The following is an 18,687-nucleotide window of genomic DNA, read 5'->3' as shown; positions in this document are numbered from 1 at the left end:
TGTGGGTCACAGTTTGACGTTGGTCATGATGACTTCAGCCACTAAGGTCGGGCTAACCATGTCCTACGACTCTGAAATGTCGGCTGTGGAGACCAGAGAATCCACTGGCCCTCTTAAGGCATTCACTTATCTTCGGTTTCAGGTTACTGGACACATAATTTGCTGCTAAAAAGTTTAAAATCTGACACGGTCTGTCATGCGTTGAAAGTGCAGTGCAGTATCAATAGCTGAAGCCTCAGCCATTTCCAATGCAATTAAAAACTCAATTTTCAAAGCGCGTTGCCGGGGGTGATAAATGGGCCAATAATCCCTTAATTGTTCTCTCTGATGCAGAATCGTGGGAACGATAGATGTTTCATTAGAGACGGAGGAAAAACTCGAAGTAAATAAAATGAGACTGAGATATCGGTTTGTTTATGATGGTCAAACCTCCAGAGAAGGTGATGAAACAACTATCTGCCATAATGTGTTCAGGACCACAGACAGTTCCTCACGTCCATTCCGCCCGCAGGTGCCGTGTTGGTCCGGCATCACGTGCGTTCAACTTTTCCTCTCTCTAACGTGAACATAGGGTTGCTTCACTGCACTCGGAATGAACGGGGAGGATAACGACATAAATGCTCCATTGCATTTTAAAAGGCTCTCGTTTAAAGGTGCTATATGTATTGTCTCCAACATGGACACAAACTTTCTCCCTGTGGGGGAAACAACCGCAGCTCTCCATGTTCGCCTCTCCGGAGATCCGACGGGATCATTGGCCACCTGAGATTGCGGTGTTTCTCGATGCATGCGGCCGGCAGAAGACGAATATTGACAATAAGGGACGTGCTCGTTCCAAGGCGTCGCAATCTGGCGGGTTGAGGCTTTTTTTAAATTTTGATTTAACGTCAGATCAAGTTTGACCAACATTGGCCCGCCGCGACGGGTCCAATCGGAGTTCAGATCAGCCCCCCCCCCCACTAGCCCCCACCCCCCTCCTCCTCATTCACCCCCCGCCCCCCCTCTCTCGTTTTCTCTCCCTCTCTTAGTTGCACAAAAAAAAAAAGCTCTGCAGCTGGGCTGCACCTCAATGAACCTAATTGGTGCACTGTGAGCGACCATCATCTTTTCCTCTGGATTTCCATCGCGCCCGGCTCCCATCCAGAACGGATGCATTTGCTCAGACAGACGTCCCTTTGAGGAGTTGAACAGATCGGTCGGAGAAAATGGCACAACGCGTGGTTCTGTTGCTCCTGTGGCTCTGTGACAGATCGTTCGCAGGATTTCCCAATCAGATAAATATCGGTAAGTGTCTCTGCTGTGTTGGAATAAGAGGCTGCGGACTGTGGTGTGCGTGGACAAAGGTTGCCGTTTTTTAATCCGGAGCGCGGAGCTCTCTGCGCAGTGATAAGAGACTAACTTGATTTGACGTAAACTGCGATTTTAAAACCGCTGATTCTGTACAACTATAGATGAAAGCCTCATATAGTGTTGTCCGTGTCACTGGGAACGTTGGCTGAAATATATGAGAATAATAATAATAAGGAGGAGGACGAAAGACGAGTTGGAGAGTTACAGACAGGCGCACTGGTCCAAAAAATAAATAAAAATGCACGATATAGTTCTTATTTCATACGTCAGCCTCCTTTCCCGTGACAGCGGGACGTATAGAGTTCCTCCTCGCTGAGGGAAACGAGGTCTCCCGCTGACACGAGGTCTAAAAAGGCACAGATGCGATTGTGTGATGTTGTTTTTTTCATCTCTTTAAGGGGGACTGTTCATGCGTTCCACGGTGCAGGAGCACAGCGCGTTCAGGTTCGCTGTCCAACTCTACAACACCAACCAAAACACCACGGAGAAGCCTTTCCACCTCAACTACAATGTCGACAACCTCGAGTCGTCCAACAGCTTTTCGGTCACCCATGCGTGTAAGTGTGCTTCTGTTTCAGTCGTGTCCAGATCCCCCCTCTTCACTCATGTCCACAGCGGAGCAGCAGAATCATGTCAAACTCATCCATATGGATTCTATAGAGGCTCTCAATCCAGGGAATTAGCCAAGTTCACATCACTTCACTCTCTCTCTCATAACATACAGATTTGTCTAATGTACACAGTGTTCTTCCCATAGTGATCCTGTGCTTTCTTGGGTTTTATCACACACATGCATACATCCTTTGTTTTATTTTTTTTTTACATTTATTTTTAGAAATGTACTTTTACACATAGTAACATTTTGGAGACAGAAGCTGTGGTTGGAAACCACATTCACAGTGTTTGTGGCTGTCTGGATATATTACACACACATGAATTCCACATTGTAAAATAAGTTCCTTCTGCATATACATGCTGGCCTTGAAAATGCAGCCAGTTACAGAAACCCTGTGTCAAGGACTCCGCGCTGGAGGAGTGCATGTGCTTATTTTATAACTCAACAACTGTTTTCATCACATAAAGGATCCACTATTCCAAAGGAAAGGATTTAAAGTGGTAAAGTATCTATTAAATATAACGCATGGTTCCCCCCCTCCTCCATGGGTGCTATTATGTCGTTATGGTCCAGCCCGTGATCTAACTGGTGCAGTGGCGGATGCCAACCAATCACCTCTTTTTTTTTTCACCCCCCCACTGGCTTCAGTTTCTTGAAAAGTGGACATAAAGAGGAAGAGATAGAGCCGAGTGCCATTTTGTGATGTCATTTTAAATGATGGGTTCAGTTTGGCAGAATGGCCGACTCTAAAGACGCACGTCTCTCTCTGACTGGTGCGTTTGAGTCCCTCTAAAACCTGTGTGGCACAGTCGTAATGGCCCCTCTGACTCTCCATGTGACAGAGCATCTCCTCCTGCGTCGTCCTTTACCTCCCTCTGTGTTACAGAGCATCTCCCCAGCAGTGCAGAGTCAGCTCATTAGCACCCAGCCCTCATAGCACCTCACCGTGCTGTCATTGGGTGAAAGGGGGGGGGGGGGGGAAGAAATCCATAGCTCCCCAACCAATGCCAGCAAATGAGTTGGGCTCAGACCTGCAGAGGAGGTGGGTCTGAGCAGCAAGGGAGATAAAGCAGAGCGTCATATCACAGGCAGCAGAGCTGCGAGGGCCTTAACGAAGGCACCCATAAGAAACAATAAGCAAATGAGAGTGAATAAATAATAGATAGTGCCGTGCAATTTCACGCATGTTGAAGAGGAAGGGAAGCATAGTAGAAAATGGCTTGATATCAGAATCTAATTAAATTCAGGGGCAGACAGAGCTTTAGTGAGAGGAAGGGGCTCCTGTGGGAGCCGTGGCCCCGTTTCTTGTTTCTTGCTGCCACGTCTTAGCGTCTCCATCAGGACTGCCTGGAACTTCTGATACAAGGAAACTATGAGCTTTTGATGATGCCAAGTAACCAATGTTGAAAAGAAATGAATCGCGCAGTGTTGCAAAAATAGGAGAGCGATTGTCAAATGTCATTACAATGTTTGGTGAGAGCATCTTTTTCGCTTTGATGTGCATATAAATAATCTGCGCTGCTTGAAATTTCTCTTTAGTGTCAAATGTTCGGTCTGCTACATTATACAAGAAGACAATTTATTATTAACAAACTAAAAGCCATCTAATTATTGTAATTGTAAAATAAGCAACAAAATCAAGCAAGGACAGCTCTTAAAACTGATATGCAGTTTTCTTTTGAATCTGATCTGCGTAGCGTATGATCAGAGATCTTCTTCAAGGTAGTGCCTTGAGACGCTTGTCAAGCTGAGCTCGCAAACTGCAGACAGCTCATGCTGAGCTCACCACAGTCCATAAGCACCTTAGATTGTCTCTACCAATGTAGTGAACCAAATAGAGATGACGGTTATTAGATATCACTTATGTGCTGACTTCCAGGTCTTTGAGCCTTTGCCTCTGGTAAGCTCCGTATTTCATATTTGTCAGCGCTGTTGTTTGTTTTGCAAGCTCTCACAATTGTTTAGTGGACATTTAAATGTAATTTGTCATCAATAGTCCCCTGAGGTTGACGCAGACCTTTGTCAGCAGTAGCACATATCTATTTTATGATTTAGCAATCTGAACTAAGTTATTTATTTTTTTATTAATTTATGGAGGTTTGGGAAATAAATCTATTTCGAGGCGAGCGTTATTGCTTTGATCAAGATGAGTTCTGGCTGCCTAAGACCTTGCAGAGTGGTAGAAATGACGGCATTTGTTGTGCGTTGTCCGGACTCCCCTTTTCCTGGAGCTGACATTCTGCTTCATGTGCATTCTCTCATTACTCCAGGACAGATACTGCCACAGCCCTCTGCTCTGACTCATCATGTAGATCACTCCTCCTCGTGCGCCGAACACCCTTTACAAGTAATACCACAGAGGCAGAGGGACAAGAGCACACGCATAGTGATTCTAATTTCTCTTTTTAGAAACAAAACATGGAAAACTTCAGGTGTGATGAAAGGCACAGTCTCGTGTCAGAAGCGCTTCTTTCAAGTCAGTTTAAAACCGTATGCTATTAATTGAATTACTGGCCAGCAGCAATACAATGTGTGACTTCAGTAATCCTTAAGGCTCAGCTTTGTACTGCAGAGGCATGGTGTGTGCTTTGGTGGCAACACTGTTGTTGCTTTGAAGTGACATCAGAAATTGTGAAATGTGTAATTACCAGTGCTGGGTCCATAATAGCTATGGAAACTCTGAGTCAGGTACGCTCACAGGGAAGACAGGACTAGTTCAAAGCACAGGGTACCGGTTTGAAGAAAGCCGAGTCGACAGCATTAATGTTCCTGATGGTCACGGCTTGCCAACTTAATGACACCGCCATCCTTCTCTTTTCTTCTTCTTCTTCTTCTTCTTCTTCTTCTTCTTCTTCTTCTTCTTCTTCTTCTTCTTCTTCTTCTTTGTCTCCCTTTACCGGAGGCAAAGAAAACACTGAGCCCCCCCCCTCTGCCTCTCCGCGCTATTTATTAGATTATTTGTCTTGATTCCTGTAAAAGGCCCATTTTGCAATGCTTGGCTTTTGAATCTCATCTCCTCATTCCTCATTCTGTCATTAAGCTAATGGTCTGTGTCCCTTCTGCCATCCTTTTTACATGTGCCTACCCCTCTTTTATTGAATCCTCCAGGTCCTTAAACCCTGGCAGTAGCAGATGCTTCTTTGGCAGCACGGTTCAGCCACCGTCTCCCACCGCTGTCAGCTACTGTAGGCACAACTGTTTGGTTCAAAGAGGATGGAGAAAAAATTGATAAAACAAGTGATTTGCACGAGAAAGAGGAGAGACAAGAGAGAAAGCAGAGTGAGTGTGAGGTGCGATGCATCTCATTGTAATTTGAGACACAATGTGGTTAAAGGAATGATGTAACAGTTGGGAGATGATTATTTGCTTTTTTTACCAAGAAGTAGAGAGATTGATATCACTCTCATGTCTGCATGATAAATGTGAAGCTGGAGCTAGCATCCTGTTAGCCTAGCTTAGTATGAAGACTGGGAACAGGGAGACACGGCTAGCCCGGTAGCTAGAATGTTATATCTCCTGTCTCAAATCCACACAAAGGCATGATGCAAAAAATATTATTATTCTTTTTTTTAAGACGCGGTTATACAAGTGGGACAAATCATTTCTTAGTTGCCAGGCAACCAATTGAGGCACCGGTAAGTTTCTGGTCCCAGTCAAGAAATAGTCTTGTGTATAACCCCCAGTAAAGCAGTAAATTGTTGTTTTTACACTTTGGTTTTTAATTAAATGAACAAAGTACAGCATGTTTATTAATTACCTTTCGAGGTCCTGGTCGGTGTATTCGAGCCAGGCTAGTGGTTTCCAGTCTTTATGCTAATCTAAGCTAACCTGCTGCTGGCTGTAGCTTCATGTTTACCGAACAGACTATTGAGAGAGGTTTCAATCTTCTCTTATTTCATCTCTTGGCAAGAAAGTAGACAAGTGTATTGCCCAAAATGTCAAACTATTCCTTAAACACTGCTTCAAGTTAATAGCAGTGACTTAGGGACTTATGTTTGGAAGATGTTCATGCTGCTTTATTGTCAGTGTGAAGCAGTGGGCAGAACAATGAATGAGTGTGTGTGTGTGTGTGTGTGTGTGTGTGTGTGTGTGTTTCTCATTCTAAGTGGCTTAATATATATTTGGGCCAGAAAATACCAACGGTCTCTTTCCACTGGCGGCGGCGCCACACGATGACTGAGCACATGTGGCAAATGGCATATGTCGTGAAGCACAGACAAAAGGGCCCTTACTAAATCTTCGCGTGCATTGTTCTATGTGTGTTTTTTGGGGCTGTTGTTGTTGTTGGTAGTGGTGGATGCTGTGTGAATGGATGGTAAACAAAGCGACAGGAAGGCATATTTTTCCAGTGCATGGCCTGACAGATACAGGCTATAGTCCACAGAAGCTCCTCAGGTGATTGTAGTAGTGCTACACTTCTTGTCCTCGCAGGCTGTAACTCAGCTTGAAAGGTGTGACCGGGGAAACATGGCAGGGGAAGCTGGGTGAGAGTTGGGAAACGGGAGTAGTGGGAGGATAGAGACAAAGACTGCAGTAAGAGGAAGCCGAGAGGACGGAAAAAAAATGTGAATAAAGGATGTTTTAGATGCTGCTTTTATAGAGAGAATGTGTGTGCGTGCACACATGTATGTGTGTGTGTGTGTGTCAGTGTGTGTGTGTGTGAGCGAGCGAGCAAGCCAGAGAGAGAGAGTTCTCCGGGCTATGGGGGTTGTGCCGGGACATGCCATCACAATCCAGCTGTGTTGAAGGCCCAGATGGAGGTTTGCTTATGGACGCACAGGCTTGTGCATATGCATGTGTGTGCGTGTGAGCACATATGCACAGATCCACGCACACAGACACTGTAGGCGGATGCAGTCACATATGCGTGGACAGACGCATGCCATCTCCCGCTTCATATTTCTTACTCAGTGAATTTCAGTGTTTTGTACTGAAGCATCCCTTCACACACTTCATCATTCATCCAAAGTAAAGGTCACGGTAAAAATATTGCCGGCTCTTTGCGCTCACACAATTTTAAGGAGGTACTGTTTGTGAAATGCGAAGAGTAGACAAGCATATTTGATAAGCACCCTGAAGAAAACACGAGCCACCGTAGTGCAACGTAATGGTGTGATTTGGAGGCCAGCGGGCCCGGCGGTCTCTGAGGGGAGCTGGATGGGGGGCCTCGGTCAGATGAGTGGGACAGTAACAGCCCCCGACGAGGTTACATGCTCTGGGAACAGCAATGCCTCTGAGAGGGGAGCAGGACGTCAGCAGAAGGGGATGACTGACAGTGTAGCTCGGTTTAAAAAAAAGAAAGAAAAAAGGACGAGGCAGAGAAGGGAAGGAGTTTCTGTCAGATGCAGTCACATGTTATGATCTGACTCGAGCTTAAAACATGTCTGGCAGAGTAATTATCATTATTCTTTTAGGAACATTACGACTAAATATAAAAAATTAAATTTTACTTGTTACTACAAGTGCTACAATAATTGCTTTTCCACGACTGAAAAAACACGTCGTGTCTTGCTGAAATGTAGCACAGATGAAATAAAGTCTTGCTGACGTAACTCCAAAAACTGGTACTGTTTGTTGTTGCCATATGAGGTTAATGTTTTTGTTCCATCCAGCAAACACATAAAAGGCTGGAAGAACTCAAAAAGCCAAAGAAACGTAACATTATTTTGACCTAATTTTCTGGCCATGAGATGCCCTCCTCTGTATTTCTATTTATTTATTCTAAAGTCAGGCACACAGCTGAAGTTGTAATGAGATTCAAACTAGAAAACATAAAACACACTCAGAGGCAGATTCAACACAATTATTTTTTAATCAGAATATCAAAAGATCCTCTTAAACCCAACCTGAGGAGAAGTGTTGCTGTTGGAGTGCTATTTGTCTTGGAATCAGTGATGCTGGCAGATGTTGTTTGATAAAACAACAGCTTTCCTCCCTCGCTGCTGTGGTGGCTTCAAATCTCCATATATCTTTCACAAACACTGGGCTACAGCAGGTATGGAATATCAAAAGGAATCTGGTGTCGGGACAGTTTTTGAAGTGAATCACATCACAGATGTACATTGATAGATTTCTCTCCCTCTGACAGTTATCAATCTTTTGTGTTGCGTTCAGACCAACGGTGGGGACGTTGAGTTCCTTTGATATCGTATTGATTTCCTTTATCTATCTGCTTAATTTCCAGGGGCAAATGTGATCAATTGCGCGCGAGAAGAGGAATTAAGGTGAAATGATTGTGACCGGACTATCATGGCACCCTGAAAATATCACACTGCAGCCTGCGTTTTTTTCAAACGAGCAGCCGACATAGGATTTCCATTCACAGTGCTGTCACATGTGACTGATGCTTTTGATATATTATACATGAATGCTACAGTAGTTCTGGGACTGCCAGAAATGCTTTACATGTATCAGGGATGTTACATTATCACTCATAAAGCTTTAACACTTAAATAGGTCCTGTTGACAATAACATTACCAGAACTCTAAAAAAAACATGAACCAACCAAGAATGAATAAGAACGATTTGTGCACCGCTGACCCATGTGTGAGCTTTATGGCAAACCCCTGAAGGCGTTGACCAAGCCCCCCCCCCCCTCCCCCTTTTTTTTGACAGCAGGCATGATGCAACATGACAGCCCATCTATGCTGCGCACATCTGTTCACCACTGTTCAAATAATGGGGTGTTCTCTTATTGAAGATGATATCAGGGCCGCGTTGTGATGAACAGGAGGAGCTGGCTGACCACACAAAAAGCCAACGATAAAAACACCACGAGGGACCGACAGCACAGGAGACGCACACATCAGACGCATTCGCTGCTGGGGAAAACGGTTCATGACAAGAAAAGAAGCCGCACATGTGGTGCATTATAAGTTAAATAAACAGGGGGCAAGCTGCCATTGTGAACTATTCATCTCAGGTGCACCGGGGATATGTCTGCCAGCAGCTCAGCTCTGTGTGATGGCTGCTTTCCATTTTGTTTTCTCAATGAGCAAAACCTCTCAAGGAGAGTGGAGCACGTCGTTTGTGGCGGAGATTATTTTCCATTTGAAAATGTCATTTATTCTCATGCGCAAGTTGTGAAACGGCAGGGATGGAGTAAAGAAGAAGAAGAAGAAAGGAAGACCATTTCAAAAAACTCTCCTTACATTGCGCTCAGCATTTTTTGGGGTACTTTTACTCCCCCTGTGTCTTTCTCATTTCTATATTCCTCCTTTTATATGTATTTAATCTGTCCCACAAAGCCCATTACAGTGATGTTCACGCAGCCATTGCAGTCACACTCAGCTAGCTATTGGCCATTCACTAGACTCCCCTACAATACCCGTAATCACTGAATCAGTAATCCCCTACTTGAGCTGGAATAGCACATCCGCATCGTGCCTCATCGGAAGTTGCTGCATTGGTCTGGCTTCACTGGGTCCATAAGAAACTCTGAAGTCGTGTTCAATAGGAGATGCTGACTGCATTGTCCTATCCAAGGTCAGACAGCTTATGAAAGAAAATAGTTTTGAGCCTTTTATTATTTCGGATGAGCTCAGAAAAAAAAGCTTTAATTGCCACCTATGTACGGATCCCCTATGTGTGTGTGTCTGTGTGTGTGTGTGTGTCTGTGTGTGTGTGTTTGTGTGTGTGTTTGTGGGGCGTAGGATGATTTTGCGCTAAAGACAGTAAAAAAAAAAAAAAGAAGATGCCAGGACTTCGGGGCGATGTTGTGATGAATACCAAACATCAACAGGGAGTGTCACAATGTACTCTCCCAACTAGTAAATATTGGATCACAGTGCGACGGGGCTTCCAGATTCCAGCTCTCCGTCTGCCGGCTGAGCAGATTGATCTGCACGTTTCTGGCGTGCTTCAAAGGAGGCAGTCGCGAGCAGAGCCCTGCCAAAGCTGCATGTATGTGCAGAAACAAGGGATCCATCATAACTGATTGCTTGTGACAGTTCACAGTCGCCGGGCCACTGGAGCGTCACAACCTTGTGAAACTAGTGTATGGGCACTTTAGCATACAGGCTGAAGGAGAGGAGGAAGATAAGGAAGATATTAGCATATTCCTCGCAGTGATACAGAGATACAAATAAAACATGCCGTGCCATGATTAGCCTCTGTGGTTAATATTAAACCTGTCTTGACTGACATAATGCAGACCAACACATCTGGAAACAAGGGGGGGGGGGGGGGTTATAGACAATTACTGCAGCTGTGATTGCAGTTGCAGATTGGAGACCCCGGCAATGATCTGTTGACGTGTTGGAATGAACTGCCGATGACACCGAGGCAAAGCTATCTCCTGGCGGGCCTGAGGAGTGAACCCAAGCCACTCAAATCGTTTTATCTGTGTTGTCACCATAACAAGCGGCGATGCATTTCGGATTGCTCACTGATTCCCATTGAACACACGAGTGTAATCGAATCTGCATGAATGCCGCGAAGAGTAGAATGAGAGTCAAATGGCCAAGAGTAATAGGCGTTGAATTATTTGGTTGTCGTCGGCTAGGTCCGAGGTGCTTTGACTGATCCGCCGGTCGGTCATCGAGGAGGTGGAAGCTTTTGCTTTTTCCAACTGAGATTTAGAAGTCGCATTAGTTGGTGTGCACGAGAAAAAAAGATTGGATTGTGACGCAGTGAGGCCGCCTGACTTTACACACGTCTTACGGCGAGTTCTCCTATCTTTGGTGCTCACTATCCCCATGATTGAGAATTAAGTGAACATGATGTGCTCGTTCAACCATGACCCTCCTCTGTTTCTCCCTTCAATGGTTAATTTGCGGAGTGCTGTTTGTGTGGCTCTTGCCATTTCACACATGGATACATAAAACCTGTGGGCGGTTTCTCCCTGGCCACTGTCCGTGTTCGTGTGTCCATGCATGGCCGTGTGATGAAATATTGAAGTGTTCTATCATCGACCATTGGGTAGCCGCCGGCGCGACTCCTGTCCCTTAATTTTTATTTTTCCTCCCGTCTTTATCTCGGCGTCGTGGATTCATTTTCTCTGGCGTGGCAGGCAGATCGGTAAGGCAAACCTCATCTGGACCCATGACAGAGCTAATCCATCGCAGCTGCAGAATGAAAAGGCCGTTTGGAGTGAATCCATTCCGCGGGCCTCAATGGAAAGCTTCTCTCAGATGCCAGTGCCCTTTGCAGCCTCGACATTGCTAGAATATGATGAAAAAGGACTTGGGAGAGTTCAGTGGCTTAGCTATGTTGATGAGAGGAGGGACCAGTGGAGGAGTGAGGCACGGTGCTGAAGATGGAGAGATGAAGTGACCAACCACTGTGTTTGTGTACGTCTGTGTGTGTGTGTGATGTGAACTGGGTTGTGAGAACACGGCACCGCAGCCCCTGCTTCATCTCTCCGGTGGACAGTGGCCAGCAGCAAGATGTCCAGTTTACAATTAACTTACTAGAAAGGAGCGTACAATATGTGTGAAATAGGACCTTGCTCTGTCTTGAGGAAATGGGGAGCAAGACTGAATAACATACCTTTCTTAAGTATGCCGAGGGCATCTTCTCACCACTTTGTGCAATGTATTTTCCCCCTGCACACTGTAGTGCTGCTGCTGCTGCTGCTTTACACAGTCCCATCCCTGAGCTGTAAGGGGATAGACTTTGGGTCTTTTATGCATAAAGAAGCTTAAGTTAGGAAATTGCTCTCAAGTGGCCGAAGTTTGTGAAACGTCAGTGAACATTTCACTCCCAATTTCAGGGTTTTGTCTCAAAGTTAAAGCTTTTCAGCCCGAAGACTCCCTGCAACTGAGTGACATATTTAGGTGTAATGAAGAGGAGTTTCCCATCGCAGAAGTATGCAGTAGCCATGTTATGGGAAAGAATGGGATTGGCAAAAGATGCAGGTTTAATAAAACTATTACATAATAATTAAACCTTTAACACCATCTTTAAGACTCAGTGTACCTTCTCTCTCTTTCCACCACAGGTATCGAGCCTCCTGCGGCCTCCCAAATACGATGGACATGAACGGAGTGTTTATTATCGTCTGAATAAGCCAGAAAACATGCTCTTAAAGAAAACAACCATTTATTACAACTTTTCTCCTCCAAAAAAAGTTGGCTTGTTTACAACTCTATGATCGTCTGACGCGAAAGCAACCACAAGCCATCAAACCAAAGGCCCAGAGCTACGAAAAACTAAAACTAAATATTTCTTTGGGGACTATTTCTTTGGCTGTTTCACTGAAGACAGTTTAAAGTGAAGCCGGTGGATTATCCTGAATAATCAACACATTGTAAATATGGGGATTTTACTGCGACCGTTAAATGAAAAAAAAAAATCTGTATTTCACGGCAACTTTATCACTCTAGCTTCGAAGTTAATTTACTTTGAAGTATTTTTGCTTTTGATCAGTCTGCCATGCAGCTCCCGTCCATTTCAGTGTGTCTTCATCATGCTGTCATGAGACTGATACCGTTAAATCTGGGACTTATTCTGACAGCACAGTGACCATATCAGACAAGATATCATACAGGCACCAAATTAGACGTGTTTTTTTCTTATTGAACTTAATGCCCAGCACAGATCCAGATAATGAAAGGTCAATGGAGAATCCATCTTTTCATCTAATATGAGAAAACGTCTTGCTCTCCTCTCTCCAAGCGACTATATGAAAGGCCTCTAAATCCCATCGGGGAGAATCTTTATTGTTTTTTGTGGGAAAGTTTGCTTTAGACAATAAATGCGAGTAAGGCGTATTCAAGGGTTTATAGGACAGGGCCCGGGCACATATAGGATTGAAGCTCACTCACTGTCATCGCTCTCTGTTTTCCATCTCTGGCTCTCTCTCGGCCCCTTCCACCTCCAGTATTATCATTCAGGGACAGAGCGTCAACTCAGCAAGGGCACTAATAAGATGAAAAGTGGTGCTGGAGTCTACGCACTTAACCAAGCCGGGATTGAGGCTGAGAAGGAGAGGGAATTATTTAAGTGATGTCTTCAAGGTTAAACAACTGGTCCTACATCCCGTCCTCGTTGACATATTCTATTATTCTTCATAGAAAGGCAAAAGAGCTGGGAGGTACTGATCCAGGAGAGGTAATAATCAAGCTTCACAATGCAAATCCCTCCGTGGCTCGGCTCGGTTTGTTTCATCGACATAGGATATGAAATGTGACATGTAATTTGATTAGCGGCACCGGGGGCAAAGGCTTAGTTTACATGCGCAGGAAGTGTAACTTGTGAGAGTGGCAGATTGTCATCCCCTCTTGGTGGCCCTGTGTGGCGCCCTCTTTGGCTTTGCGTGTGCATATAAAACACACACGAAAAAAACGGATCAGAAATCCCCCTAAAGGACAGAAACAACCAGTCAGGAAGTATTACACTCAGATGGTTTGCACTCTAACTGGAATATAGCCATTTCAAGACTCCTCGCTGCCCCGTTTTGCAGATTAGGAGAAGAGAAAATGACAAACAGAAACTAGTTTAGCAAGCAAGACTGCAGAACAGATAGAATTGATGTAGGGCAGGAAAAACAATCCAGCGTTTTGACAGTGATGGAAAAATATATGCGCCTGCCAGACACATGAACAAAGTTTACTCTGCTTGTTTTTTTATCTAAAAAATAAGGAGCCAGAGAGGGTTTCAGCTGCCAGATATTTCTCCTGCTGTGTACAATTGGATTCAAAACAAGCCAGTCGCGTCTACACCTGAGATATCACCACAAATCTTCACCCAGGCGACTCGAGCTCTGCTGTAGTCAAGTCCAATCAGTTAGAGGCGTCGTCTTAAACTCTTCCTTTAATCTCCTTGGTATGGCTGAGTGTCCTCCGTGTGTCCTCTTTTTGTGAAGGCATCTGTCATGCCGTCCGAAAGTGAACTGTTTCCTGTGATTCAGCGACGCTTAATCTCCCGTTTGTTGTGAAGGCGGAGCCCCTGACCACTCCTGACAGCAACAGTTTGAATGTTTGCTGTGTTGGTTCCGACACGTTGAACTCTCCCCTAACGAGACTCGCCGCGGGCACCGAGATGCTGATTAGACACGTCGGCGCGCCTTCAGAGGTGGAATCCACACCCCTCTGCATCCGCGAGCCCCGTCCTCTTCCTCGCGTCATGCTCCATCCTCTTCCCTTCCCGTCCCGTCCTCCATATTCATCTGCGATGAAGAGCACGCTTTAGGCCCGCAGTGCTGATCGGGAGGATTAGTGGTGTGTGAGGGACTTTGTCACCAGCTTTCTTGGAAATCCAATTACAGAATATCATAAGCCTTACATGTTTCATACTCTGCTGAATCCTCCTTAAAAAAAGAAAATGCACAGAGGCACACTCAAAGGGTCAGTGTTCAGCAGCTGTGTGCTGTGGGGACATCTTCCTGAAGGTGAGAGGAGTGATCATCTTCGAAAGGATAAGACAAGTCCTCTAGCACTCTGCGCCCCTCTGCATTGCAGCAAATTGTGGACAGCAAGAGCCTGTCGGGTTTGCTATTTGTTCAACGAGATGGGAATGTTGGAGAGCGGCTCTCGAGGTGAAGCGAGGGCCAAGGGTGTTGGTCTGTTATCTGCTCTCATAGATAATTGCACGTGTCGAGGAATTAAAATGCAGCGGACGAGGGCAAAGGGAGACTTCTGCACGCACACGTGCAGGACATCAGGCTGAGCGTGAACATGTTGGACATTTGAAATGCATTGAAGGGAGCTACAGAGCGGCAGGGTGCTTTCAGCCCTGTGTTCAAACAAAAGCACGAGGGCAAGACCTTGAAGGTGAAGATATCTGTCAGGAGGAGATGGACTTGAGAGTCATCGACTCCCTTGAGGATTGCTCACTGGCCACTCTCACGAGTACATGACTCTATCATCAAGATGGCAGGTGGAGAAGAGGAGGAGCTGCTGGTTGGAGGGCTACAGAGAGAAATAGGAGGGGGGAGAGAAAAGCTACAGCGATGGGGAATGACATCCCGTGTGACTCCGGATCAGTTTCTCGTCTTCAAGGCATCATATGGATCGTACTTTGCAGCAGTCGAACCATTATTTATGGTAAAACAATAAGTCTTTGAATGCAGACCAGCAATAATACTTTGAATCGTTAAGTATGTAGAAAGCAAAGAAAGCAAAACACTTTCTATGAGACTCATGTCTATAATGCTTTTTAAGCATGCTTGAAATGTGTTATAATCTGCTCATTGCACTGTGTAAATATGCACCCATAATGCTTTATGACTCAAATCATCTTGCATAGATTTAATGAACTTATTTCCACCTCGCTTTAAGCAAACAATAAACACTTCTGCATTATTAACACAAAATAATGCATTACAGTGATCAGCAGTTATGAAGTATTGTGATGCTTGACCTTATGTGTCATTATAAAATGCTTTATAATCTTTTTGATTATTGTATTTATAAAGTATTATAAGCAGAGTATAATGCATTATAAGTTTGTTTATAATGCATAATAGACGTAGAAAGTGTTACCAAAACTTATATTGGCCAAATCAATTAAAACAAGGATTTATGACACATATCTCTGTTAGAAGGAAACATGTTATGAAAGTATAACTACAATGTTGAACATCAAATCTTCTAGTATTAAAGTTTTGAAAATAATACTACATATCCTATTCATCAAGTATTTTTTCTACATTCTTTCACCTGCCATATAGTCCTGGTTAGGTTTATTAGTATTTCTTTTTTAACCACCCTATTAAGTCACATCTCAAAATTGTAAAAATGTATACAAATATTTCATTTAAATATTGTGTGATTTTAAAACGCAGCCAATTCAAGTAATCCTCCCCGGGCTTACTTTGGAGACGATTTGAAAGAATCAAACACATAATTCACGTGTAATATCTCCGTCCTTCTCGCTAACAGAGCAGACGTCCGCTCACCTCTCATTAGGACGCAGTGGGGTTGTCGGTTGTATTTCAGCCTTCCAGTTGCAACATGGTATGAGATGCTTCTTTCCCCTATGGATGCATTTTAGGCCCAATTCTTGAAGCTTCAAAGAAAATGTAAATCATGCAAAACCAGAGTTAGAATTTTACGCTTTCACACAGATTTCCATAATGTCCTTCTCAGTTGGATTCCCCACTCTGCAATGAGCTCAGAGAGGATTAAATATACAAAAAACTAAACGAACATTTTAATTTGATACTTTCGTATTAGTTTTCATTCATTCTTTCTTTCTCCGAAGGATATTCCTGGTTACCTGGTAACCATACAGCTCTGTTTTATATATACTGTGATCAGTATTACACAAATCAAAGTAAATAATAAAATCAATCATTGTGCCATTCTAATAAATGCTTAACTCATGCAGTTTTGCTCAGTCGACACAATTTGGGTTTGCTTGTTCTCAGAAATGACTCCTGTCATATTTCTCTGCTCTGCTCTTCATGTGTTATTCTAAAAATAAGAGCAGCACCGGTGCCAAAAAATGAATTCCACTTGTTTTGATACTAAAACATTTCCATTTATTTTTCAGGTTGCATTGGATCAAAATTGTAGCCGTGAGCAACAATCTCTCACCTACAATTGCCGTGTTGGAATAAAATCCTGTTTCTTGTAAGAGTTGGCCAGGCAGTGGAGAAACAGAACATTTATACGTGCCTCCTTTGTGTCGACTCTGCCAGCATTACAGGCTGCCCCCTCTTTCATAGAGACCCTCTAATTTGAGCCGTTAAAGTTACTAGCCAGTAACCTCTTTTGTGACTTGTACTAATGCATCTAGCAGAGAAGGAAGCTTCACACTGCAGTTGTTTACACCAGATAGATACAATGAAACGTACACATCCATTCTCCGTTATTAAATCTTTGCATGCGCTATTGCGGCTTTACATGACCACGATTACTCAATTTGTATTCAATTACGACATTAAAAGGTTCAAATAATAGCTGAGCTGTCCTCAGCGTGTGGAGATACCTTTCTCTTCGTGGGTGAGAGAGTGACAGCATCCCCAGGCCAGGCTCCTTACCCTCTATCATCCATCATACACTCAGACAAACACACAAGCACAGGCATGAAGACACATACACAGTTGTGCGTCTGAACTCACCAGTGGATTGCGTGTACTTTGTGTTTTTCAAACCCAAAACAGCAGATGAGGGCAGGAGAGCTTGTACATCCTTGTTTATTGTTTTCTGCATTTTGCTTGCGCATGGCAGTGTTTCTTGGCCCACTACTGCCACCAGGAATCAGTGTGAAACCTTTGGTTTTGTACTCGCGTGCGTGCAACTGCGCAGACAGAAAGACTGCTCCATAGCGCTACTGGTTGTCAGAAATGTACTTTGTTATTTGCGGTCAATGAAGACAACATTTTGTGTCATAGCCTGCGACAGTTTGTGGCTCTGTGGCTCAGTTGAAGCTGAAGAAGAAGAAGAAGCTGACCATGAACAGCATCTTCCGTGTTTTAAGTCCATGGGGACCTTTGTAGCTCTCTCACTTACACGTCATACTACCGCGATTTGATTAAGTCATGAAATGCTCCAAAAGTTCTATAGTGATGAAAGTATTTTCATATATCAATAAATACTGTATCAAAATATGACAAATATAGGCAAAAATCACCTTCAGAATTGTCAAACTTTGGTATTACAATAAACTCTGTTCCACTGTTATGCATTACATCGGAAAATCATGTTGTACTGTGTGTGTATTGTGTAAAACAAGGTATTTAATTACAGTCTGAATGGAAACAGATTTTTTTGTTTTACCGCAACATGATTCCACTGAACATCGATTAACAATAATATCAAAATACACACATGGCCCTGCACTAATGTCAACCACTGGATACGTTGGCTGTATGCAGTCAAAGTGTGTGTTTTAGTTTGCTCTATTTCCACAATGCCAGAGTCACTGTCATTCAACCTAGCAGGTGATTTAAAGAGGATGTTGATGGTGCAGGACGACTAATGGCTACCTTTTAACGTCTCACGGCACCATTGCAGTTGAGTCGTTCTTGAATCTAGGGCTGCCATTTGAGTTAACAGTTTGAAGCACTTCACATCTCTACATGACAAGAGCTGATGCAATCCCCCAGGGCACTTACGAGCTATCTCCCAGTGACAGCCTGGTTCCTGATGCAGGCTGGTGAAACTGGGAAGGGGGAGGGAGGAGGGAGACCAGCGAGAGAAGCTACGAGGACCAGGAAGAGAAGGAGACACATTCTCAGGAAAATGGAGGACGTGTGGCTGAGATGAGAAACAACGGAGACAAAAAAAGAGAATGTGGGTTTTGCGGAAAAAAGACGAGGCAAACAGCTAAAGAGATACAATCATCGTTGACATTTACTGTTCCCAGCCCCGTTCCCAGGGCTGCGCAAAGCTCTGCCTCATGGGCCGCGAAAGAGCACGCGATTCAAAATACTTTTGAGAGCAGGAAAATGTTTTTTTCTTTTAATGAATTAGCTCAGCGTGCCTGCAGGATACCACATATCCATCTGAACTAGCGTTCCAGGCCAGCCATCTCAAGTGATGCATCAGAAATGCAACATCCCCGTAGCACTGCCGAGTGTCCTGATTATAGAAGGGAATGAGGGCGGCACACTGTGTGTGTTTGACCAGTGAACTGGAGATGGGATGCATGGTCCCCTGCAGCACAAAGGGGGAGGAGGAGGAGGAGGAGGAGGCACGGCTAGCTGCAGAGAAAAAAAATAAAGAAGGGAAAATGAGTCGGAGGAGAAGGAAAGGAGAAGGAGCAGATGAGAGGGATTTTTTGTTGTGCTGTTTACCACTCAGTCCCCAAGCAAGCTCTTAATGGCTCTGTG

The 18,687-nt window shown here is 44.2% G+C and overlaps 1 protein-coding gene across 1 annotated transcript in view; it reads left to right on the top strand.

Moving 5' to 3' along the window:
• Nucleotides 1-1,205: 1,205 nt before the first annotated feature.
• Nucleotides 1,206-18,687, top strand: part of gria3b (glutamate receptor, ionotropic, AMPA 3b) — a 76,557-nt gene continuing 59,075 nt past the window's right edge. Inside the window, exons 1-2 of the mRNA XM_034543837.1 lie at nt 1,206-1,284; nt 1,749-1,907. Of these exons, the coding sequence (XP_034399728.1) occupies nt 1,206-1,284; nt 1,749-1,907 (238 nt within the window). The remainder of the gene's footprint in view (nt 1,285-1,748; nt 1,908-18,687) is intronic.

Source organism: Cyclopterus lumpus, chromosome 10 (genome assembly GCF_009769545.1).
Source record: "Cyclopterus lumpus isolate fCycLum1 chromosome 10, fCycLum1.pri, whole genome shotgun sequence".
NCBI classification, from domain to species: domain Eukaryota; kingdom Metazoa; phylum Chordata; class Actinopteri; order Perciformes; family Cyclopteridae; genus Cyclopterus; species Cyclopterus lumpus.
This window is presented reverse-complemented; position numbering and strand designations above follow the sequence as displayed.